This window comes from Falco biarmicus, chromosome 5 (assembly GCF_023638135.1).
Source record: "Falco biarmicus isolate bFalBia1 chromosome 5, bFalBia1.pri, whole genome shotgun sequence".
NCBI classification, from domain to species: domain Eukaryota; kingdom Metazoa; phylum Chordata; class Aves; order Falconiformes; family Falconidae; genus Falco; species Falco biarmicus.
The window spans coordinates 64,078,468-64,103,320 of record NC_079292.1 but is presented as its reverse complement, the minus strand read 5'-3'; the positions used below and the strand labels follow the sequence as shown (position 1 = coordinate 64,103,320).

General features: G+C 44.0%; 1 protein-coding gene across 3 annotated transcripts; it reads left to right on the top strand.

Annotated features, from left to right (window-relative positions):
• SLC37A3 (solute carrier family 37 member 3) lies at positions 1 to 24,853 on the top strand. Of its 3 annotated transcripts, none has more exons than XM_056340037.1 (15): positions 1 to 151; positions 3,713 to 3,875; positions 4,804 to 4,918; positions 7,415 to 7,507; positions 8,001 to 8,084; positions 9,288 to 9,433; positions 10,075 to 10,171; positions 11,266 to 11,350; positions 12,426 to 12,601; positions 15,105 to 15,246; positions 16,517 to 16,618; positions 18,543 to 18,590; positions 19,562 to 19,713; positions 21,467 to 21,532; positions 22,384 to 24,853. In XM_056340037.1, the coding sequence occupies exons 2-15, from the start codon at positions 3,775 to 3,777 to the stop codon at positions 22,474 to 22,476; spliced, it is 1,500 nt and encodes a 499-aa protein (XP_056196012.1). In that variant the 5' UTR covers positions 1 to 151; positions 3,713 to 3,774; the 3' UTR covers positions 22,477 to 24,853. The 3 variants fall into 3 exon arrangements, with proteins under 3 accessions (XP_056196012.1, XP_056196013.1, XP_056196014.1); XM_056340038.1 differs by lacking the exon at positions 1 to 151 and adding an exon at positions 613 to 637; XM_056340039.1 differs by lacking the exon at positions 1 to 151 and adding an exon at positions 671 to 887.

Genomic DNA, 24,853 nt, shown 5'->3' with positions numbered 1-24,853 from the left:
GGCGGGCAGGGGGGCGCGGCGGCAGGGTCGGAGGGCGCCCCCTGGCGGCGGCGAGAGGCCAGACTACAGCTCCCGCCGTGCCCGCCGGTCCCTCCCGCCGGAAGAGCCCCCTCCCCCGACTTCCTGAGGGCCGTGCTGGCCGCCGGGCCCGGTACGCGGGGGCGGGCGGTTTCTCCCGGGGTAGGCGGCGGGGGGGGGGGCGGGGTGGCCCCGTAACGGCCGCGGTGGGCTGGCGGCTGCGGCGGAGCCGGTGGGTGCTCTGCCGCTGCCCGTTCGGCTCCTCACCTCACCCCGCCCCGCTGAGGACGTGGCCGCTGGGCCACCTGCGCCGGGAGCCGGGCGGGGTTCGCTGAGGGGAAGGAGCCGCGTCCTTTTCGCCGGCCGCGGTGCCTGAGCGGGGCAGCCGGCCTGGCCGAGCCGAGCCGTGCGGTGCCGGCGCCGTGCCCGGCCGCGGGTGAGCCGTGCCCGGCCGCGGGTGAGCCGTGCCCGGCCGCGGGTGAGCCGTGCCCGGCCGCGGGTGAGCCGTGCCCGCCGGCGGGAGCGCGGCCTGTGCGCCGGGCCGCGCCGCTGGAGCGGGGCTACCAGGCTGCCCAGGGCCCGCGTGGGCTTGTGCTTCTTGGGTCTGTTTCGAAAGGCGGTATGAGAGAGTGTGTTGAGAGTGTGTTGGGGTTTATTAGGAAAAAAAAAAAAAAATTACTTCGTTTGTTTTGCACTTTCGAAGTCCCAGGGGTGTTAATTCTGGTTTTTCCTGCCAGCTTTGGAGAGCAGTAGCATGGTGTTAAAAGGGCGTTCATTTTTAACTTATGTTGTTTTTTTGGCCTTAAGTGAAGGGATAAGGGAGAATGCGGAAAGCTTAAAAGCTTATTCAAAATATCGGTTAGCTGGAGGTAAGTAGAGTTAAACAAGCAGACAAGGCAGTCTAACACCCTAAAAGGAGTCCTCTTCCTTTCCTAAAGGCTTGTGCTTCGCTGCTCTGTGGCTTATCCAGCTTCCTAGTTTTTGCTTCCCTTCCACTACAAATTTAATGTGGTATTCTCAAAATAATGAGAAGACTGATGGGTAAGGATGAGCTCTTAGCTGCGCATCCTTCTAGCCTAGGGAGAATGCCAGTTTTTAATACAAAAAGGAGAGGAGAAAGAAAGAAAAAAAGAGAAAAAGAAATCTTTCATATTCACCTCTACACTGTAAATAAGTGAAAGAAAGATGCCATTCTCTGCCAGAAGGTCTTCCAGAAAGCTAGCTGAGATTGAAAAGCTCTGAGAAACAGATAGTTTCAATAGTAAACGCTATTAAAAAAAAAGGTCACTTTAAGGTCACAACCAGGTCTTAGCTTTAAAAAGACTTGATATCTCAGACAAGTAAGGTCTTTATTTGCACATGTTGACATGAAGCGAGTAGTAAATCTTGTGCTTCAGGCTGTGAACTGATTACCCCAAGGAACTTTTTCCTGCTCTGTTGCGCAACCAGCGGTGATTTGCTTTCCTCGGGAGAGCTCTGTTTACCTGCCTGGTGGGAGGGGAGGGAGAGGCAAGGAAGAAGGAGCTCTTGTGTTTGGCCAGCAGACTGTGTGGTTCACAGGCCTGTAAGGCCCGTGGTGCTGGGATACTGGAATGCATTGGGTTCCTTGATCTTCTTCGTGCAGCCGGTGTAGGGAACAGTCCTGAGCAGTTTTACTGCCGCCTGAAAGGGAGTAGCATTGTGTGATGTAGATTGTGTGGGTGCTGAGCTGTCATTCACTGATGTTGAGAAATGGCCTGGGACCTTAGGTGGAGGTAGTATCAAGGCTGCTTGAGAAGCTGCTTCTTCCAGGGGCTAGCCTTGCCTTCCCACAGCTCCAGCTGTAGGTGCTTTTTTTTCCCTCTGTGTGAACCCAAGAAGTCTAGAAGCATGTCCGTGTGAGAAGGCGCTGGCACACCTAGGTGGTCTGTGCTAGCTGGAGCGGTGGGAGCATGGCTCAAATGCGTCTGGGCTGCGTAGATGCAGATGGCCTCAGATCTTGTATAGACCTGCTGTGTTTGTCCTGGATGAGAATGGAGGCATTTAAGCATGGTGTGGGATAAGTGTGACTCCAGTGTTTCAAAGGTGTAATAGCTGGTTCCCTATTACTTGGAGGATCTCCGTGCCATATTCTGTTTTGGAGGTCAGATGTTTCAGTTTTCATGGTGGTAGCTGGTATCTGTTTGTCGGTCGGGTGTGCATCATCACTGAGAGAACAGGAAAGGAAGACTTCTTACGGTGAAAGTTGTCTTGATAAAAATCTTTAAAAGTTATTAGAAGGAAGAGCAGAAAGTCTCTATGAAATACAGGGTTTTCAGCAGCAGAAGTTCAGATAAAAGAGTCTGGGCCATGGCTTTTAATTTCTCCAAGTGAAGTTAAGAAGCTGAACTTGAGAAGTCTTCTGTCAGATTTACAAATCATTACAAAAGCCACCTGTGGACACAAAAGAACACAAAGGCATTATGTTACATCTTATTTCAACTCTGATTCTTTGGGGGAACAGTGTGGTGTGTTAGTTTACCTCTCCTCAGCATTCAGAATGCGTGTGGTGTTTAAATAAGACACATAACTGAAAATGCAGTTCCTAGCAACTGATTTGTTGGCTGTCTTTGGCCAGCTAGCATGAACAAAATCAAGTTCTGCCTTCAGCAGTGGTGTGGGTATACAGTGTGTCTTTCTCTGTGCTGCTCTCTCTTTGCAGGGACACGTTTGTGTAGTCACATTTATGAGCTGTGGCAGGGAAATCTGGCTGAAAAGATCTCTGCCAAGAGATGAAAAGGGAAGTTTGGAGAGGTTGACCACCTCACTGCCCAGCAGGGTTGTTTCCCAGACTCAGTTTGCAGAAACAGTCCTTCAGCCACACCAGCACAGCTGAGGGAGTGAAGCAGTGTGGCATGAGCCACTACTGAGAAGCTGTGTGTCTGTCATAGCCTTTCCTCAGTACTGGTAATATCTGGTATCTAGAAGTCTAGGCAGATGTCACCCATGCCCTATAGTAGGGACAGGAAAGTATGATTTACCACAAGTCTAATAATAATATACGAATTATTATTATTAATAATAATAACTAAAAAGTTAGTGACAGATGGAGCTATAATGCAGGGCTTGAGAATGATTAGGCAGGGAATCTAGCTGTTGGACTTCAGCACTGTCCTCGCAGTTACTTTTCTTTTTCCAGCTGTGCAAATCCACTCTTGGGTGTGTTCTTTCAACAATATTTTAAAGAGGGGGTTAGATCCAAAACCATTCTCCACCAGTATCCAAGGGTACTTAATCACCAGTCTTTGACCAGCCAGGTAGCAGTGGAAAGTTAGCTTATGTATGCCCACTCTGTAGCGCACTGTGTATGTAAATAGTGCAGAATGGTCTTTAACGTGAGAACACTGGAAGCTGATAGACCCTGGGGGAACTCCTTTGGTGATGGGCACTGAAGAGGTATCTGCTAGGAGAGGAACAAAAAATAAGTGAGCTGGAGGATAACCGTGAGGGTACTGGGAAAAGGAGAGTAAAAAGACATTTCTGGGCTTAGGTGTCAAGGGAGGTACAGGTCATGAGATGGGTAGCAATATGAAACAAATTGGGAAGGAATGGCATAGAGCTGTTCCTGATGAATTCCAGAGGTTTGGGGGACACAGAGGTATTTTATACATGTGTTTTAATTCAAATATATTTTCTTTTCTCCTCCCTTCCCACCTTCTTCTGTTTACATGTGAAGAAAAATGACCTAAGCACCATCCAGCCTTTGTGGCCAAGAGCAGGGATAGGGCTGCCAGGAGCATGGCTCTGCCTGGGAGTTTACGGAGGCAGCCTGCAAACAGAGGCCTTGTGTCCCATTGCACCCACCATCATGTTGTTGTGTTCCTGCTGACCTTCTTCAGGTAAGTTGAGTGTATCTCTGCACAGAGAAGCATTCATCTCACTGGATTTGGGGAGGTGAGGGCATGTCCAAAAAAAGAGAATGAAAGTAGGGAAATAGTCTTAACCTGTGGCTGTGAGCCTTGAAAACAAGCTTAAAAGCTAGTAGTACCGGCCGGTCTGTGAGTCAAGCGGTAGTGGAGCCAAGTTTGCTATACCCCTGGGGAATCCAACCACAAACAGGGCTTGCACCAAAGGTGAGCCTGACTGTGCCAAGCCAGCAGCTTTCTGTTGCAGAAGGGTGAATGTGGGTGGCTGTGGGGAGGAACTACCTGAAATGAGGAAGGAAGCAAACCCTGATGCTCAGAACTCAATTTAATGCCCATTCTGACTGATGGAACATGCTGTTGCTTCTGGGGTACTCTTCTGGAAGTACTGTTTCCACCCTCTCACTGCTTCATATCTGAAGGTCTGCTAGACTTGTATGTTAAAAGCTTGTCTGTTATGCCACCTGACAAAGGCTGGAATACCGTACTGCCTGTCCTTACAAACTTTGCCTCGCTGATACCCTTTGATCTTCACAGCAATACTGCCGCTGATACCTAATCTGTCTCTGGAAGAGCACTTGTAATGGTGCTTAGCCAGATGAGTGCATCTTCTTTTCTCTTTATTTTTTTTCCCCTTGAGGTACCTAACTGTTGTTGCACAGTCACCTCCTCTTTTGAAAATAGAGGAGGTCCTTTCCAGTCAAGAGCATATTTCACAACCTACTAAAATCTCTGTATCTACCCATAATTTGGGGGTTCCTGCTGCTGGCTAGTATCTCCAAAACTGCCAGTCCTCTGCTGTGCTGCCTGCTGTGATAGCATTATCTCTGTTTTGAGTCCTACCCTTTCCCACTTGACCTCCAGAGGAGATTTAGCCAATCTGTGCTTATGTGTTTTCTGGCAGTTATTCCCTGCTCCATGCTTCCAGGAAGACATTCAGTAATGTCAAAGTCAGCATTTCCAGCCAGTGGACTCCCTTCTGCCTGAACAGCACGACCCCTGAGCTCCGGCCATACGAGGTAAGGACACAAGGAATAGGCAAGTGCAAAGGAAGACGGGCAACTTCCAGTATGCTGAGCTTGTGGTGCTGAAGACGTCCTGTTAAAAGTGTCAATCAAGGACACTCCTCAGAATGTGGGTGGGAACTTCAGGTGTCTGAACTGTAGTTTTCTGGATCATCAGGTGATGGTGAAATCTTTCCTAGTGGTCCCAAGAGAGAAACTTCTCAAGAAGTTACAGTGGTCTAATGGAAATGGGGACCCCAGGAGGGTCTCCATAGCAGCCAGCAGCACAGAGGAGGGGGAAAGAGGGAGCCTGCTTCTGAAGTGTTGGAGACAGTAAATGAGAGCAGTTAATGGGATTAGAGATCCCTGGAAAACCCTGGTTGTGGCTTTGTGGTGGCGATGCTGCTGCCAGTCTGTTAGAATTAGGAGAGAAGAAAGCAATCTGAAAAAACTAGCTGCTTATCCTAAATTGATACTGCAGAATGACATTTTGTCTTGCATCTGAAAGGTCTGACTTCCTTTGCTGAACATCCTGAGTACCCCTCATCTGTAAAAGCCTAACTTCAGTGAAAGTGGTGAGAGTTCTGGCAGTGTTTGCTTGCAGAAAAGGAAGTTGTATACTGCTTGCATCTCACAAGTGGGAATGCAAGAGCTACCTCCTGGCTCCTACTCGTGGCCCTTTTAGGGGCGTGCTTGTTTTTAGCAGTGGCTTGTTCTTTTGCTTTTGAGAAGTGGGAGAAATCTTACATTAACACCTTGGTTGCTGGCCATGAGATCTATTGTAGCAGGGACTCTGGAGTCAGTTGCTTGGGTATTGTCTCCATTAGAAATCATCAGTTATTTGAACGTTTGACTGAGAGATGATAAATGCTGACTCTTTGTGATATGTGGAAACAGTAAATTGGGCCTGTAATGTATTCAGGATTTTATAGTATGGCAAAAAGGAGTGAGCATATCAGGGATGCTGAAATGAACTACAAGATGTTTTATATTTAGTTCCTTAACTGGCGTTCGAGCAACTAGTATATTTTGGAAGCTGGTTTGATTCCCCCCTCTGCTCCCCGCCTCCCCCTGCCCCAAGATGATTTAGTGTTTGCTGGATGTTGAGGTGTATGTGTCTGATCAAGAAAAACGGCCCTTTTGGTATCAATTTATGTTGTTATATCAGCTAACAGTAAAGTGAGTTTTGAGAAATTGATAGAACAGGTTAAGGGCATGAACATAGTCATCACATGCTAACAGTTTTGAGCTTTCATGTATCTTCTTAACCACAGCTGTTCTTTGTTTTTATACTTAATTTTTTTTTAAAGTACAAAAAATGTTTTGCAGTTGTTTCGTGAGTAAGCCCTAGTGTGATTTTATTAGGAGGACAGCTTAGATCTATACTTCAGCCTTTAAAGATTTGTGAGTTCTGCAGAGGTTGTTTAATGAATTTAAGCCTTAAGACAAAAGATTTGATTCTGTTATCTTTCAAAGGCTCTTAATAGCTTGTGGAACCTCCAGGGATCTCTGGTTAAAAGTTGAAAGCTGTTGGTGTAAGTAGGTATTGGTGGCCTCAAGTGGCAAAAAGTATTTTTCAAGGGATTTACTAGTTTTCTTGGACACATGAGACTTAAGCAGAAGCTGTCTCAATAGGCCTTATGTTACGTCTTTTAAACTGAGTGAATGTGTAGTCTTGTCTGTACAAGATGTTCTCCTGGAGAGGTGGAATCAAACTAAAACTGATGATATTTGAGTTAAGCATGTCCATAGGTCAGGTTTCTGTTAGGTTTATTTGTTTGTGTTCTAATGGGGGCATGGTGGGAAGGGAAGAAAAGTTTGTCCTTATTAACTTGATTCATTCTTCAAGTCATCCTCAAAGCTTGCTATTTTCAGCTGATGTCAGTAATTTTAGTTTGGGGACAACTGAGTCATTTTCCCTTTTTTTGATCATATGAGAATGAAATTCAGGGTAAGCAAAAAAAATAACAACATTAGTGACTGGAATTCACTGTAGTTTCCAACCAGTCTGCTTCTTCCCCCTGTTCCTTTTGTGTTCATTCTTTTCTGTTTGTGGTCTGTGATTTCTTAATATGGTTGCTGCTGAAGGCAAAGTTTCATGTAGTGAAGACAGCAAGATAAGTACAGAAGAGACACTGCACATGAAACAGAATATGTCTTTATTGTATTATTAATTAAGATGCTCTTCAGTGTTTCTGTGTAAGAAGCGAACAGCTGCATGCTTGTTAGTGGTAGCATTTGTTTTGCCAGTCATTTGTCTTGATACAGGTGGAATGCATATTTCTTGCTTCTGGTTGCTGCTTGCCCTTTAGAAGTGAATGAAGTGGCAGTGGACGTTTTCTGCAGTACATAATGCCAGAATTGTTCTTGATTTGATACTGAAAGTGTTGGAGGAATGGGAGGCTGGGGGGGGCAGATGCCGTTCTGCTTTGCAGTTGGGGTTTCTATCAAAAAAAGAGTAGAACGACCTATGCCTCTCCCTGTTTACTTGTTAAAATTTTATCTCTGTAGCTCTGGAACAGCAGCCATTTATTTCCAAATGCAGAAGAAGCAACTCTCTTCTTGGGGACATTGGACACTATCTTTTTGTTTTCCTATGCTATGGTGAGTAAAACTAACTGAAAGCTGCTAAGCTTTGGTTGAATCTTATTGCGATGATCACACCCACATTTGGAGGGGATGAATAGGATCTTCTTGGACTTGCTTAGCACTAATGCAGTTTAAAAGCTTAATTCAGGAGCAGGTTTTTTTTTCCTTCAATTTCTGTTAGTTCTGCCTGTGCCTGTCACCATGTGAAGATGTGTGTGAACAAATGCCAGAGGAATACTGTCACTTCAGAATTTCTCACACCCCTGTCACCAGCGGGTAGGAGGGCTAGTTCCATCTTTCCAAGAGTTCTCAGCTGAAGTTTTTAAAAATAAGAAATTTAATGAACAACTATGAGCATATGAGGTGGTGGAAGAAGTGGTTAGAATGAGACTGTATGTTGGTACAACAGCAATGCTTGGATCAGCTTGACCCTTCTACATTATTTTAATTCTTGCAGGTAACAGATTTAAATCTTGTGGCTTTATTTAATGCTGTGTTTTGTTCCTAGGGTCTCTTCGTCAGTGGCATAGTTGGGGATCGCCTGAATTTACGCTGGGTTTTGTCTTTTGGCATGTGTTCCTCTGCTCTGGTGGTAAGTCGGAACATACGAGTGTAATTTAGAAATCTCTTTTACGGTTTCTGGATGGGGTTTGACTTTAAGGGAGAAGGGGTTCTGTTTCTGTGTGAATCTGCCCACGGGCTGTAGCTGTACCTCAATGGACACAAAGTTTGCGTGTAAAACTGTCCTGGATGCACTTAGTGCATTGTCTAAAGCATAGAGCTATGCTAGATGACTCACCTCTTCCTGAAATATCTATTTATGGATACCATGTCAGAAGGAAATTCCTAAGTTTGAGGCACCGTCTAGAGACTTGGTGGCCAGCTTTTGTACGAGATTGGTGTATCTGGACTTTTTGAGACTGTTTTGTATTATAACTGTTCTCCCAGCCCACATATGTAGTCATCAAGGCTTTTGCTTCCAAACGCAATCTTTGCTCTCTTCTTTGAAGGGCATGCTAACAATACTAAGCGTTCGTTTTACTTATTTTGTAATTACTGGGAGGGCATGTGTCAAAGAAGAATGTCCACTCAAAACAAAAGGGTTCTTCAGGTTCAAGCCACTGCAGATAAGTGTGAATCAGTTTTATCTCATTGTGGTTTTCTGGTTATTAAAGTAGTGGTAAAAGTGTGGAGTGCTTTTGGTTTACCCAGTGGCTATAAATGCTGCTATGGCCTACTGTGTTCTGCAAACACATGGCCACAATCATGCATCAAGCACAGTGTGCCACAAAGCGTGTTTATTTTGGCTAGTTTGGGTTATGGCTCTTAGTAATTTGAGACCTGGCTGTAGTATTTATGTTAAATTTTGTGAAGATAAATGACGGCTGAGGTTTTGGTGTTTGCATAGAGCCTTGTGGATGTCAGTACAATAGCAGTTCAAGAGGCTACTGTATTTTTAGCGTTGTTACTGAAGGTATTTGTCTCTTCTCCTCTCCTGTTACAACTGTGCTGTTTATGAAGATAAGTCTTTAGGAGGGGAAGTGCCATGACGCACATTTGTCGCTGGAGTGTTTGGGCTCTGGAGTCCGTGCTGGGGTGGCTCGGCAGATGGTGCTGTTAGCTTTTAGCTGTTTCTTAAACAATGCCAGGCTTGCCTCTGGCCTGACCCCTGTGGGGGACCTTCTCTCTGAAATGTTATTTCTTTTTTAGGACCCCACTCCTTCCTGGCTTTCAGCAGGGTTTCTTCTCAGCCTCAGGGTTTCTTCTCTGTGATTTTTTTTCCCTCCCCCACCAGGTATTCTTCTTTGGCACACTTACGGAATGGTTGCATTTCTACAACAAGTGGTTCTACTGCTGTCTCTGGGTTGTGAATGGCTTGCTGCAGTCTACTGGTTGGCCCTGTGTGGTTGCTGTCATGGGCAATTGGTTTGGAAAAGCTGGGTAAGTTGAGTTTTCTTCAGTGACTCACTTATCTGGCCTGCTGAGTAGCAGATTGAGCTAAAAGTGTTAAACCAAAAAGGCCAACTGTTAGGTCAGAATTAAAGTTATATGGGATGAAATACACATTACTTGTTACTATTATTTCTTTGTTGTTTGGGTTGGTTTTTTTTCCCCTGGAGCCACACAACAACTTGGTGTGAACACAATTGAATATGTTAAAGGTAGATGTTCAAACTTCAAAAGTTCCATAGTGCAGAGTGGCCGTTTTTCATGCCACTGGAAAACCTTTTTCTGTCTGATTACCACTGAAGAGACTGAATGGAAGCTAACTCATTGTAGGTTCAACTTTGTCACTTTGGGGTATTGCAGATGAGCTCTAGCCATAGCTTGTAATCCTGTCGTTGCCAGCTCACCTCTGCTGTAACAGAGACGTTCCAGGAGAGAACATTCCTCGTTTATCTCTATTTGGTACCTCCAACTTATTCTGTGTTTTAAGTGACCTTTGAGTCTTTGAAGTGGATTGGGAGAATGCTGAGACTTTATTCATAAGTTGAAGTTGACTTGAATGTTAGAAATTTGTCTTGCTCCTAATGTAATCTCTCCCCACATTGCCTTTTTCAAATTTTCTTCTCCTTCTGCAGGAGAGGCTTTGTGTTTGGACTCTGGAGTGCTTGTGCATCTGTGGGAAATATCCTTGGGGCGTTCCTTGCCTCCTGCGTTCTCAAATATGGCTATGAGGTAGGTATTGCTGTCTGGCTTCTAGCTAGGACTGCATGTCAGATTGGGTTACGGGAGACTAGCTTCTTATCCTGTCTCTGAGAGATAACAGGCTCAGAGTGTCCAGTTTCATCTTCCTGAATCCTGGTGGTGGTGAGTAGGAGGCAAAATAGAAAGGGTATTGCTTTCCTGACCCTTCCAAGTGGGAGAAATGAGCCTGAGACTTCTCTGTAAATGGGACTGATGTTACTGAAGAGCCTTAATGTCATCGTATACCCTCTCCTGATTTGTGTGGCTTGAAGTGCTCTTCAGTTTAGAACCTGTGATGGATGACTGAAGTCGCTGCTACTGAATGGTGGTGAGGTTCTGACAGGCATGGAGGCATAGCTTCCGTAGCTGGGAAGAGGCCAGGCGTGCACCATATTGCTGTAATATGGCAGACAAGCCATTGAATATGGGGAATGCAAGTGAACTAGTGCATCTTGCAGCACGTGACCTGCGATAATGGGCTAACAGAGCTGAGCTTGTCACTCTGGAGATGAGGAGGCTTAGGGTACCAAAGAGCAGCCTTCCAAAGCCTGTCAAGAGATTGCTGGGAAATCAGAGCCAGGCTCTTTCCTGGGTTGCATGGAGAGAGAGCTACAAAGCAATGATTATAAAGTGAAGCAGAGATTGTTCCAACTGGATGTTTGGAAAACTTTCACTATGTAGTTAGTAAGCATTAAAACGAAGGGCCAGAGCCTGGAGGATCTGTCTTTGGAGGTCTTTCAAGACCTGATTGAACAAAGTGCTGAATTTGGTGTTTGACCCTTCTTTGAGGAGTCCCTTCCAATATAGCTGGATCTGTGGTTGTGTTGGGTGAACTCCTTCCTCACTGCTGTTACTTCAGTACACTAAAACAACTGTTTCAATGTGGTCTTTCAGCCTAGATAGAATCAAGTCTGTTCAGGAGATGCAGAGATCACTTGTTTCCAAGTCTTATGGATGTAGTCTGAGTTGTTGTAGCTGTGTTTACTCTCTGACAAGGCTGGAATGTAAGGAAACCCTCGTTAGTCAGGGAAACTTATGAGACTGAAAATGTTTAAAAAAGTAATCTTTTATTTATTTATCTTCAGTATGCTTTCTTGGTGACTGCCTCTGTGCAGTTTGCTGGAGGAGTCATTGTGTTCTTTGGGCTCCTGACATCACCAAAGGAAGTGGGTAAGTAGAAGGAGGGCTGTAGTATTTCAGTCCCTTCGTGGAAAGCAGATCTGCAGCTTTCCATGTAGTACTAAAAGTATTGCTCATTTCAACAGCACTTATCCTTAGGGCTCTTATAAAATGGTGTTGCACTTTAGTGTATTTCTTGGAGCAAATGCTTTACTCGCCAAGATCACACTAAATGCCAGCGTGCATCATGTGTCTATACATGTGTCTGGATATTTTAAAAAGCAAAATAAAACAGCCTGGCTCAACATCTCCATTACGGTGTGCCTAATTACCAGTTTTTCTTCACCTGGAAATTCAGTATTTTTTTAAAGAAGCAGCAGGCAAACTGCTGGAACTGGCTATTGTGGGAGAAAACTATGGCAAGCCTTAACTGTGCAGTGGGAAGGGAAAGTAATTTTCATCTGCAGGTCTTCCACAGCCAGTTAAATAGCTCTCAAGTTGGATATAATCCTTCTCCAAGAAGATGGTAGGCAAGCCAAAGCGTAACAGGAAAACAAAAGAATTTTTGGGTTTTGACAGGGCCATGGAGGAGTTTTCCCAGGTGTCTGCAAAGGCTATAAAGTTGGTAGCACTAAAGCTACCATAAAGAGTGCCCTTTAGAGCACTCAGCAGCCCAGAAAGTGCAGTGCAGTTCCTAGATCTTCTGTTTCAGTGGAGGCGTTAACAGGCAGCAGCTGTCTGAGTAGTTGCTAGTACACCCAGCCTCCACACTCAAGAGAAGTGGTACTCAGGAGCCAGGGCTGAGGATCCCAACCACTAAATAAGGGGGGAAATGCACTAATTTGTTGTCTTCCAACTAATGGCCAGACACTCAGAACAGACAAAGCCGACGCCAGGATCAGACAGAATACTTTCAAGAGCGCTAGAAGACAAAGGGTAGAAACTGGCGACACTGCAGAACACCATCTAGAAGAGTTTCTAAGCCAAAGGAGGATGGAGGTATGGGAGAGCAAGGGAACTGCTAGAAGGGAGAATTGCTTAAAAGAAGCGAGCGTAGCGTTAGAGTGGGAGAGGGTGAAGAGTCTGTGGTCCGTTTTTCCTGTTGCATATCCCTTGTAAAACCTAGGACTCCCTGAGCTTGGAGCAGATGAAGATGGCAGTGTGGAGGAAGATGCCAACAGACCTTTAATGAGCAATGATGATGTAGATGATGACGACCGGAATATTCAAGCAACTGACACCGACAACCAGCCAAAGGCCATTGGCTTTTTCCAGGCTTGTTGCCTTCCGGGTGTAGTACTGGTGAGGACACAGATTCATGAGCGAGATCTGACTTCTGTTGTTAAATGTAAAGCTGATTTTTTGTGTTGTCAGCATTTTTTGACGACATTGTCAATATGTGTTGTAATTGTTGACAACTGACTTTTTACGCTGTTAAAACCTCGGGGCTGGGACTGTTATCCTTGTGCGCGTGTGGACTGTAATACTGTCTGGGTGTGTGGTTGCCTGTTGCTCTTCCCATTGGACTCCTGCTTCATTGGTGTATGTAATGAGACAACTATGGGCAGCAGAGATCCTGCCCTTTTTGCTGCAGAATTTGGAAGGGAGGCCATGAGCAAAGGCGTCTGTAAGATGCTTTCTTGCTAAGGTGACTATGCTGCCCTGAGGAATGGTATTCTTACTGCTAGGAGAGCATCACACAGAACTGTGGCACTGATACTGGGGTCTGATGGGGTTTTTTGTTGCGTTAAAGCAGAAAGCTGTCCTGAAAAGTCTTATTAATCAGCATGATGTAATGTGGCAAAGTAGGTTTCTTTTTTGGAATGAACTGGAAACAAGTCCGGGTGATGCAGTTTCCACATATTCTCATCCTGTCCCTTTTATGAGAACTTGTACTTCTCCATCAGGCAGTATTGCCCAATTCATGGATTTGGTTCAGCTGAATAATTAAGCTGCCATTAAAAAACAATGTTAACTTTCTGTGTGTTCCCTGAATACTAGAACCAATACAAGAAAGGGGACAGAGTGGCTGGCTCAGTAATAGCGTGAACTGTCTAGATTTGATCATGAAGCAGAACTACTGAATGGACAGTATGGTCAGGTACTCTTTATGCGCAAAGCGGTTAGTTGTGATTAAGGCAGCACAAAATGTAGAAGGGATGGGTGGACTGTCGGAGTTTAAAGTGTTGGACAACCACTGTTCTGTTGTTAAGACCTTGGTTGAGGGATGGCGACAGAAAGCATACCCATATGGCTAAATGCCATATAAACTCTGGCTTGGTGTTGGTGGTGCTAAGAATAGGCCGATGTACTTCAGGCAACATTTTTTAGTGGTGGAGGCCGCCTCAGTTGACATGCGACTGTTTTCATTGGCCAGAACGTGAGGAGGCACTATACAACTGATGTCGCTGTTTCTGTACTTGGGATTTTGAGGACTTGTTCTGTGCATTAACCCAGCAACATGAACACCTCGGAGTCTGTGAGTTTTACCTGATGTCAGATCAGTGTCAAGCAAAACTGGGACACTATGGCAGATCAGTGAGAGACCAAATACAGAGAGAACCTCCAAAGCCTTGTCAAGATTCTACAAAGGCTTTATTTGACACATTTTTTCTGTAGTTCCTCTGTTCTCCTGCTGAGTGATATGGTGGAAGAGTTTTAGCACAGACAGCTTTCCCCTGAGCCTCTAGAAATTCAATGTTTAATCACTCAGTCTGGTAGACAGTTTCTAAACATGTTGTAATAAATATCACTTCATACAGTGCACTTTTCACACCCAGCAGCAGGAGAACTCTACCAAACATACCTGTGTCTTACATGTATTGTGGCGATACAATACATGTACCTGTATTCTGTCCTGTGAAAGTGAAAAAGAGTTAATAATACAGTAAAAGAGGTTGTATCTGTTAAAATAATGTAAATTCAGAAGAGGTGATTTTTGTGGAGTTTAATATATAAAAAGATCTGCTTTCTGAAATTCAAAGACAAGCGTGTACATACACGGACAGTCTCAAAAGCTGTGACTCTAACGTGTTGGGTTTTCTGTCTTCATCCTTGTTTACCTCTCCAAATGTGGGTTCCTTGAATTGCTGTGTCAGTGTGTTATTAGGAGGCCTTACCGAAATAGTGTGCCTTGTCCCTCTGCATGCTGGGCCACCAATCCCAGAGAACAAATCTTTGCCACACACATGAAAGCTCTCAAGGAGATCTCCTAGCTAAGGAGAACTTGAGCCCAGCAGCCAAAAGCAGGAGGTTGTCTCAGCTGTTGGGTTTGGAAGCATGTGCTTAGCTTTGGCCAAACCTTTCATCTTCTGTCCTGGAATACCTGCCTAGGGATTATGAATGAAACTTTCTCTTCTGGTGCTGTAAGCAGATGAGCCTTCTGAGCAGTAAAAGATAGAGGAACTACTTCACCTAACTTTTCTCAGCATGATGCACAGATAACTAAACCTCTAGGGTTTTTTTATGTCACATAGTTGGCTCCCTGCTCTTGAGAAGGTGAATTAAATTTCCATCATTTTTTTGGAAGCCTGGTGTCGTTTTCTTTCAAGATTACGCTGAAAGTGTAATCTTTTAACCCATTGCATTCAGTGAAAAGAAAATAACATCTTGACTTTGATTTTTGTGTTCTCGGGTTCTCTTTGATGTTCAGCATTAAGCTTTCATAATGCTGCCTTCTTACGTGAAATGCAGAAGTACTTTCCCCTGAAAGCTGTAGCTGGATACAGAGCTTTATGGGAAGAAGCAGAAATGTTGTTTGTATTTCTCAAGTGCTAACTGCTTGCTGGCCCTCCCTTTCTTCCAGTACTCTTTGGCCTATGCCTGCTTGAAGCTGGTGAATTACTCATTCTTCTTCTGGCTGCCCTTCTACCTCAGCAACAATTTTGGATGGAAAGAAGCAGAAGCTGACCAGCTCTCGATCTGGTATGATGTGGGAGGAATCATAGGTGAGTAAACAAGTGAATAACGTCTTCCTGCAGTTGCCCTGCTAGCATTTGAAGATGAAGGACAGATAATGCAGCTCAGAGCAGTCAAGTTCAGTGGGATCTAGCTGTTTACTGAATATATGAGAAGTCTAGTTACGTATGTGGCTGCTCGGCTGGTTTGTTGGTGGATTTTTTCTAAAACACAGAGTATGTGAGCCCCCTAAAGAGTTTACTTATAATTTAAAGAGCATTGTCACATTCTTGGACACTACCCCCAGCAGGCATTTTTCTTTACTCACGAGGACTTCTTGAAAAGTGCCGTGTACAAAGTGGTGTCCCCGCTGCTTGCTGCTTCCTTTCTGACAGGTAGTCTTAAGGAGGAATTTAGATCCGGGCCTACTGGGTTCTATACTGTCCCTTCTGTCCTGTATTTTTAAGAACAGACTCGGCACAGATCTCAGCAGAGTAAACACAACTGTATTATGTTCAGAAATAAAATGTTATTGCACTTGTTTCTGCTGGCTGCAAAATCTGACCCTGTTCCTCCAGAATAAAGAACATACTGTATATCTGTTTAGACTTCCACTCTCCTGTGCTCAGTTTCTTGCTTTATTACCTTGTCCAGTTAGCTTTCCTAGAACAGACATCCTTGTTTTGGTCTGTTCAAGGACACTTTTTTTTTTTGTTGTTGTTGCCTCTGTGGCCTTTTCTGTTTGGCTCTCTCAACACTCTAGTTTTTACCAGCAGAGCAGTTCCTACAGAGGTAGCAATGATACATAAGGTGATTTTTATCAGTTATCTGCATTTATTACAATTAGTTGCACCTACCCTAAGTAGGTGAGACAGCAGGGAATGTGAGGCCCCTTTGTGCTAATACTTTCCTTGTGGAAAAGAACTGACTTTTCTTGCACTTTCTGTTAAAGAAACCAGCAACAGTGTTAAGCTTGCTTACATCCAGAGTTGTAGTGATCCTAGAGCTGTGATGGCCCTATAGGGGAAGGAAAAGGAAAGCAGGAGCATTGGCTAGTAGCATGCCAGAAAAAAAGAAGTAATAAATTCCTGGGAAAGCAGTATGAGTAGTTTTCCCTGCTCTATCTGAGCCACTTAATTTTACTGTGGTCTCTGTGTCTGGGGCAGTCACAGCAGGTGACTTAGTTTCCAGGATTTTAGAGAGAATAAGTATTGATGAGAAGGCAAAAGGCCGATGCGCTCGGTGAAATGAGTTTTGTTCAAGGTGTTAGCATCCTGAGCCTGACAATGACTTTTATTTTTATTTTTTTATTATTTGCAGGTGGGACTATCCAGGGCTTGATTTCTGATGTGCTACAGAAGAGAGCCCCAGTGCTAGCGATCAGCCTGCTCTTTGCTGTAGGCTCTCTTTTTGGATACAGCCGTGAGTATGCTTTTACAGTGATAAGAGGTTCGTTTGGTACATCCTAAAGAAAACCAGAGCGCAGCCTTTTCCAGTTATGTTTTCTGGTCTTGAAACCGCTTTGCCTTTCAGTTTGTTTTGCCTGAAGTATGGTGCTGCACAGAAAGAAATCTGTTCTCAGGTTAATGAGGTGGAAAAGAATTAGCTGAGTGGTTGGATTTCCCTGTACTGGTGAGTTATGGTACTGATCCTTCTCCAGTGTCAGTGAGATTTTTGGCATTGTCATTGTATCAACACCACAACTGACAGAGCAGGAAATCTCAGGAAATCTTATCTTCTGTAGCAAGAGGAAAGAGAATCTGGGGACAGATCTGTGCTGGCGTACATATATGCTACAAAGAGGCAGAAGCTCTTGCACTTCACCACTTACGCTTCTGTAAGTGATGAAATTGAAGAGTTCCTGCCTCTTACAACACAGTTCTCAGTGACTGGTTATTGAAAGGAGTCTGTCATGAAAACTGAGTAGAAAGAGACAGGCAGATCTGATTTCTGTGAAACATCTATGGAGCTCTGCTAAGGGTAACAGTTTCGTGTCTTCAGACATGGTGTCCTGTGGTACCAGAGTGCTTTAACTCACTGGGATGTCATTTGACTTCTGTGTGTCTTCCTCCAAAGTGGGGTGGTGATACAGACAAGCTTTTGTAGAGCACTGTGAGATCTGCGGACAGAAATCACTGCTAGAGCTGGACATGAGAAGCAAAGTGTGCCTTTCAGAAGTATGTGGGCTTACTCAGAGAGTCTCAAAAGTAAGGTCAATAAAGTGTAATCATTACATAGCAAGGTTGGGCTTGGTGGCGTTTCGTGGGCTTTTGTGCTCACTCGTTATTTCAAAAGTGAATTGGAAGCAAATATAAAATTGCTGCTGAAAAAGTTTAAAGTTTGTACTAGATATAGCAGGGCAGCCAGAGGTCCAGGTGTCTTGTGCTTAGCTCAAAATGCACTGATGTCCAGCCAGATGCAGAGGGCTCAGACAGGCTATATGAAGTTACTGCAGTGTGATAATTTAATTTCCATAAGCCAAACCAGGAAACTTTTTTTTGTGCACCTAGTGTGTTGTACGTAAGAGTAATAACAACCCCAAGAATATGGGAAAAGGGCTGCAACTTGCCTTACACATGGGAATTTGACCATGTTGGGCCCCAAGTTGGAAGTGGTGAGTAAGGAATTCAGGTGATGCCTGGAAGTGAGATATTGGGGAAAACAGTGTCTGAAAATCACCGAGGGGCTATAGTGGAAAACCTGCTGCATGTACACACTATGAAGCTGTTCCTGTAAAGGGAAGCAGAACCTGTAGGCATGCAAATGTGGCTTTGTGAGGAGGAATTGGGATGTGGGGTTTTGCATTTTTTATTTCATTGTGCAGCATTGTTTAGGCAGTTGCTGGATTACTACCTCCAGATCTAGTATCTGTATTTAAAAAAATATTTTGGAAAATTCAGGAAGGGGTGATTCAAGTGCTGAATACTTTATGGTGGGAGAGTTTGAGTTTAATCTACCTTCCCCAGAGAGACAGCAGGAGGATTCTCTTACTCTTCAGAAGGACTTTCAAGGAGAGTAAATGCAAGCTCTGTGTCACAGAAAGAGGCATGACAAGGACTGGAACCCAGAGCTACACAAATCTGGTCTCCTAATAGGGCACAAAATTTTAATGGCAGAGGTGGCTCTACTGTAAAGTGCTGTTAGGAAACTTCTGGGTCTTTACTGTCTTTAATCTCTGTAGACGTCTCTAGTCATCTAGTCAAATAGAAGTTATTGTTGTTGCTATCTAGCTAACTGAACAGGCAGTTCAAACTGGATGTTTGCATGCTTCTTTCTGATCCTAAATAAGTGGCTTTCTCAAGTTCATTTGTTTTATTCACACTTATCTGGTCTCTTTCTCTTGCAGGTTCTCCAAACAGCAAACCTATCAATGCTGTGATCATGGCAATTACAGGTATCTTATCAAATGTCACTGTTATGCTAGTAGACATATATATATACATTGCAGAAAAATCAGTAACGCCAACCTCAGGTGGTGGTAATACATTTGTGTGCCACCTCTGCTGGTTTTGCAGAAAGACCAAAAGCTGGGGCCCAATTTCTGTTGCTTTTGGAATACAGCTGGAGGAAAATTGCCTTACAAAGGGAAGTATAGAATATAGACTGTATAGAATAATGGCTTGGAACTAAGGGGGTCTGTCTTGGTGCAGTACGATGGAGACAGATTTATGCTAAAATACCTAGCAGTGGTCTGGTATCTGAGGAAGTGGATATATGGCAAAGTCATGAGCTGCAGTTCAGATTTGAGGGCGTTTGTCTGTCAGAACCCCAAATGCCCTGTGTACTGTGAGAGGTCACAAGCTTTGTGTGCTACCAGACATACTGTGCTGTGCTATGGAATTAAGATTAGCTTGCATGAATAGAGCCTTTCTTTTCAAACGCTCCTACTTCAGAACTCTGTCCTTTCGTGGTTTTTTTTCTGCCTTCCATCTTCTGCATGAACCCCTGGAGACTGAGGCTGTAGCATGGGGGTATGCTACTCCAAAGTAGAAATGTGTCTAAACCTGATTCATGTTGAGGGTTTGTATGTGCATGCTGTTCAAAACTAGCTTTCTGAATGCAGTTCGATGCATCCTGATTTCTTGCAGAGTGTGCCACAGCTAATGACCTCATTTTTGCTGTGGGATGAATATATGATTGTTGGCAACTTCTGTGTGTGTACTCCAGGTACGCAAGGTGTTCCATGACTGCATGTTTCAGCTGTGAGGGTACCCTTCTACACACAATTAGTCTGTGGTCACTGTCCTTAGACTTAATCCTTTTCCTGAGCTGTGCATGGTAGAAAACCTGTGTTTTGAAGATGTTCTGTTGAGAATCTGCCTGCACGCTTGTTTTGCACTAAGGCTAGTTTCTCGGTACTTTCAGGATTTTTCATCGGAGGCCCATCTAACATGATCAGTTCTGCAATTTCTGCTGACCTGGGGCGTCAGGATCTGGTGAAAGGCAGCAGTGAGGCTCTGGCAACAGTCACGGGAATTGTGGATGGAACTGGCAGCGTTGGTGCTGCAGTTGGCCAGGTGAGGCTACCAACAAAATATAGAGGTCTGGGGAAGGAGGCAGAGAGTCTGGTGTGGTTAGAGATGTTAGCTCATTCCTCATTCCAAAGTCACATGGAGAGAAAGAGAGGGTTGATTGGTTTGGTTTGTGTGGTTTTTTTAAAAGTTATTTATTTAAGAAACAACCAAGGGAGCATGTCTGTTTTAAGCTTCCAGTGGAAGCAATTAAATTAAGAACTAAGTATTCATAGTGCTAATGTTACAGGACTTTCGTAATTCAAATGAATTTTAGAGACTTTCGTATCCTGAGCTCCAAAAAGCAAATAAAGGTCAGCTTCACAAAGAGTCAAAATAAAACATTTTGAAGTTTGTTTGGGATTTTTTTTCCAAATAATAGAAAAACCTTTGGTTACAGAAAAGTTTAGCTGTATAACTGAGTAAAATTAGAATACTTATGATGAATGTTACAGTGTTTATAAAGTAATCTAAAATTTGCTCTTATTTATGGTTCCCCTTTTTGTCTATGGATCTCTCTTACACCTTGTAAATCCAGCACCACTTGCCTTTGATAGTCCTTACAGTGTGCTGCCAGAGGTCTGAAGACTAGACTGTTGCAGAAAAGGAAGCTGACAGTGTGCCCACTGGGGACATTCTTTCTTCTCAAATACAAGTGTTAACTATGTGGAGGAGCACAGTGGTGCTTTGGGGAAGGGAGGATTTAGTAGAAAGATCAGAGGCGGTTCTGTTCCAGGCATCCTCTAATGCTGGAAAATACCAAGGATGCAGGCAAGGCATACAAGTTTCTTTTCGGGAGAGGGATTTGTTTGTACTTGCCATTGATTGCCTAATAAATACAATCATTCAGTCTCTATTTTGTAGGAAAGATGCTGTTTAGCACCATTAAACATTGGAAAATTACAAGTGCTTTGTGGACATCTTAAAGTGCACTGTTATGCTCAGTGTTCTTCTTGCATTGTCTACAGTGTTTCTGTCTTCCCCCACACATACCATTCAAACTCATGTCATCATAAAAATTGGGTCTTTAGTTCTGAAAAATTCCACCTGCCTCCTATTCTAACATTGCGTTTATTTCAACAGAGACAACCATGATGTCATTCTGGGGGTGTGTGAATAACAGCAAATGCACAATGGACATGTTAGAAATTCAGATCCTGTTTTGTGCTAATATACCCCATAGTGAAGAAGGGAGGCCCTTGTACAGCATCTGAATATAAATCTGCTAACAGGGAATACATTTTCTTTTGTAGTCTGTATAGTCCTGTTGAACTAGGGTGCAGTTCAGAACAGACTGTGGTCTCAAGTGTCTTGCCTACGATGAAGGGTTAAGTAGTTAGTGGTTGCACAGCTCTTGAAAATGCGTCCTGTGTAATTTATAAGCCATTCTAGAGCTTTTAGTTCTTCTGAGAGTACTTACATCCACTTATGTCCCAGTGTGCTGTGCGAAAACCTTGTATTCAGCGGAGTCAATTTGTCACCCTTTGAAACTGTAGTTCAGTTCTGTCTTTATGCTGCTATGAGTTACTGTAAAGCTTCAGGATGGTGTCTTCGTTTTGCTGAGACTGTGAGTCTTTTACAGAAGGGTTGCTGTCCTGCGTCATCTCTTCTGACAGGAAAAGATCAGCTGGAAGGTTTTGTGATCAGCTCTGTATGGAGTGTCGACAGCCCACAAATTCTAAAAAATGAGAGTAATGCCTGAAAGTCATGCTTATCTTCCCAGTTTGAATAATTTTTTTTTTTTTCCCTTTCTATTTAGTATCTAGTGTCTTTGATCCAGGAGAACCTGGGATGGATGTGGGTTTTCTATTTCTTTATTGTAATGGTAAGCAATCTCCTTTTTAAAAAAAAATTCTTTGTCAAAGTTGTTTGCAATAGAAAGTTTTTGTGAGAACCTGAACATTGTGACTTAGGCATGCAATCTATTTCTGCAACAGCTGAAAACTCTGATGCCATTCTCCAAGTGGTATTGTGGTGTGCCTTTGCCTCAGGGTGTCTAAATCAGCTGCGTTCATATGGATCCTTTTGAAGTCATGTTGCCCAAGAGGAATTGAGGTTGTGGCAGAGATGCAAAAGTACTTGTTTAAAAACGCCGGAATTAATTTTTTAAAGCTCATACCACCTGACTGACTTCCAAGGCCTCGTTCATCTCCATGATAGGTAGTTCCTAATGTTTTCAGGGAGCTGAAGTGAAGCTGCTTGTTTGTTAGCCCTTGAAGATTAGTGGAAGGAGTGATGAGGACCTTGAAACTAAAATGAAAATGACTTTGCCGTGCTATGCCACTGGGGGAGAAGATCGTTCAGGCCCTGATATCCTCAGTGTTGCCACAGTGGTGAATGGTGTTAAAATTCACCTGTTCTTCCAAAAAAAGGAATTGTCTTTGTGTCTGTGCTAACAAGGGAAAAGGCCACTTCGGTAGCCGGCAGAGGTGGCCAGGAGGACAACCTTTGAGGAGGTGAAGAGCTCAGCTTCTTTATGAAAAGATCACAACAGCTGAAATTGTAGAGCTTATGAGCTTTCCGGCAGGCACAGTCCCTCCATCTGCTGTGCTACTTTGTCCTTGCTCCTCTTAGTCTGTATCTTTCTGGGGAGGCCTTGAACGCACATTGGAGTGCAGGATGGCTGCGGCTATGGCTGTTCTGTGCTAATTGTCCTGGATATGCTTTTTTCCACAGACGAGTTCAACAATCCTGTTCATTTCACCATTAATAGTGAGGGAGATCAGATTGCTTCTGCATGAGCGGCGCCTGCGGATGCTGGCTGAGTGACTTCTGCTTGCTGCTGGAAGGACTGTTGTACAGACCTGACTAATCAAAACTCTGGGAGACTTGTTTCTTACATCCTCCAGGTTTGAACTAATTCAGAACGGCTCTGCAAGACTTGATTGACCTGCCTCTGGCAAGCTCAATAGTGAAGTACCAAATACCCGTCCTGAGACCACCCACCTCATGGAGCTGCTGACTTAAGCTAGACAATCTATGGGACTGGCGGATTGTCCTGGCCTACCAGACTTCCATGTCAGTGGTCACACTAGGGTCTTGTGTTGGGTGGTTTCACTGCTATACCCTTTCTTATTTATTTCTGGATGTCCTGACCAAAGGTCAAGTGTTTAAAACTGACGGTGGAGAGGCTGTCTTGCAATGTATTTTGATGCTCAGTTGTGCTGTTGAAATCCTACAGTGCATTTCATGGGTAGTCTAAATTTATGACCACTTTAGCTTTTAGAAAGGGCAAAAATAATTATTTGGAATGTGCGCTATTTGTTTAAAAAAATGCTGTTGCTAAATCTACACAGACAGACCTCTGCTATCCCTAGCTATTAACTGTTACATATTCCATTAGATTCACACGGAGAACTTACCTCCGTATCTGTTTTTAGCATTTTAAAATAGTAATATTACTAATCTCTGGGAAATGAGATTTCAGTTTTTTAACTATTTAAGTAGACAAATAGTGTGCAATACTTTACTGCGATCTCTGAGAATAAGCCTTAATAGATCCTTTGTGTTTAAAGGATCCTTGAATGGCTTTGGGGGATCAGTAATGGGACACAAGTACTTTCACTACTGCTTTGTTATTTGAAGTCTGATCAATACTGACCAAAATGGGACTGTCAGGTGACCCTCTGCAGGAAGCTGGTGTCCCTGATTTCATACTCGTGGGGCAGTTGCTCATCCAGCAAAGGTGAACCAGAATGGAATTAAAGGAGTTTAAGGGACCCGCCTGCTCTCGGACGCTGGCTTCCAGGCAGGGACTGAAGCGTACTTGTGATAGCATGAAGGAGCACGTGCTGCTGTCTTCCCTGTGCTCCTCTGCCTGTGGCTGCACAGGGGGGCTCAGGCTCCAGGGTTTTAAAGCTTGAGTTGTACCTTGAAGAGAAAGGTGTAGATGCAAGTCAGCACTAAAACCATATGACTGCGTTTACTGTGGCGGTATATGAGTATTTTGCAGTACTGTGGTAAGCACGGTGAGCAACTGACACCTCTAACATTTGTTGGTGATGTTAATGGGATCATCAGGTAACTTCACAACAAATTGCTTTCTGCTTATGCCTTGGGATGTTTGATTGTAATAGGTATGTGTTAACCAGCAGAACTTCTGATCAAACACTCAATCTTAACTACTCAGCAATGCCTGGACAGGGGTGGGGGACAGGAAAATTCTTGGAGCTGAAAATTTGAAACTTTTTAAATGGGAAAAGTTGCCTTTTCAAAATGTACAGTGATTTTATTATGTTTTTAAACTTATGAATGTCAGGTTTTAGTCATGTGTTGATTGTAATGAGTGGAACATTTAGTGCCTTACGGTTTTACTGTATTGAATGGTTGCTTGGTGATTGCAGCTTGTGCAGTGACAGCTCTGTGCACAGCTTTGCTTACTGTGAAACTCAGTTGCTCCATTTTATTTTTTTTTTTTTGAGTCAGTTTCTTGGTGGAGGAGATTCTTGCATTTTTTGCTAACCCTTGAAAAAATTCAGTGCTTGGGAAAGCAATGCTATCAAGCTGGTGAGGGACCTGAATCCTTTTCTCTTCTCATTCCCATTCTGATTTTTGCCTGTATAATTAGAGCAGGAGACTGAGAAACTGTCATCCTGCTCTCAGAATCACGCCCTGGGGTTAGTGTCTGCATCCCAAGCTACTCATTAGCCCCTGTACAAATAGAATCAAAACTCCCTAAAATTCAGTTCTAAAACTGATGGCAGCACCGTTTGCCCCAGCCGCTGCGTCTGAGAATCTGTGGTTTCAAATTCCAGCCTGGATGAGCTTTTTGGGCGACCGTCTGGGCACTAGATAAGCTTCTGATGAAAGGTGGGGTGGGAAAGGGACGTCGCGTCGCTGGGGTCGGGGGGAGGAGAGGCAGGCCCCGTAACAAATGGTTTCCTGTAAACTGTTCTGTCCCCTCTTGGTAAGTGTCAGATGTGTTGTGAGCACTGCGAGCACAAGCTGCCCAGCAGCTCACATGTAAGTGTGCAGCGGTGCTTTGAGGCCACCCTCAATTAGTGAGGCATGCCTATGACTTCAGGGTGTTGTTGTTGTTGCCCTGAATTTTGGGTTCTGTTTATTTTTTCAAGGTGCTCAGATGGAGAAAGGTTTTCAGTCTGATCACGTCCAAACATCTCACGTGAATAAACTTACTTTGACTTGA

What these genes read in the sequence shown, in the direction of transcription:
- SLC37A3 (XM_056340037.1), top strand. Translation starts at nt 3,775, where the DNA reads ATGGCTCTGCCTGGGAGTTTACGGAGGCAGCCTGCAAACAGAGGCCTT. An exon ending in GACATCACCAAAGGAAGTGG is followed by an intron (nt 11,351 to 12,425) that starts GTAAGTAGAAGG and finishes TGTAAAACCTAG; the next exon opens with GACTCCCTGAGCTTGGAGCA. An exon ending in GCCTTCCGGGTGTAGTACTG is followed by an intron (nt 12,602 to 15,104) that starts GTGAGGACACAG and finishes CCTTTCTTCCAG; the next exon opens with TACTCTTTGGCCTATGCCTG.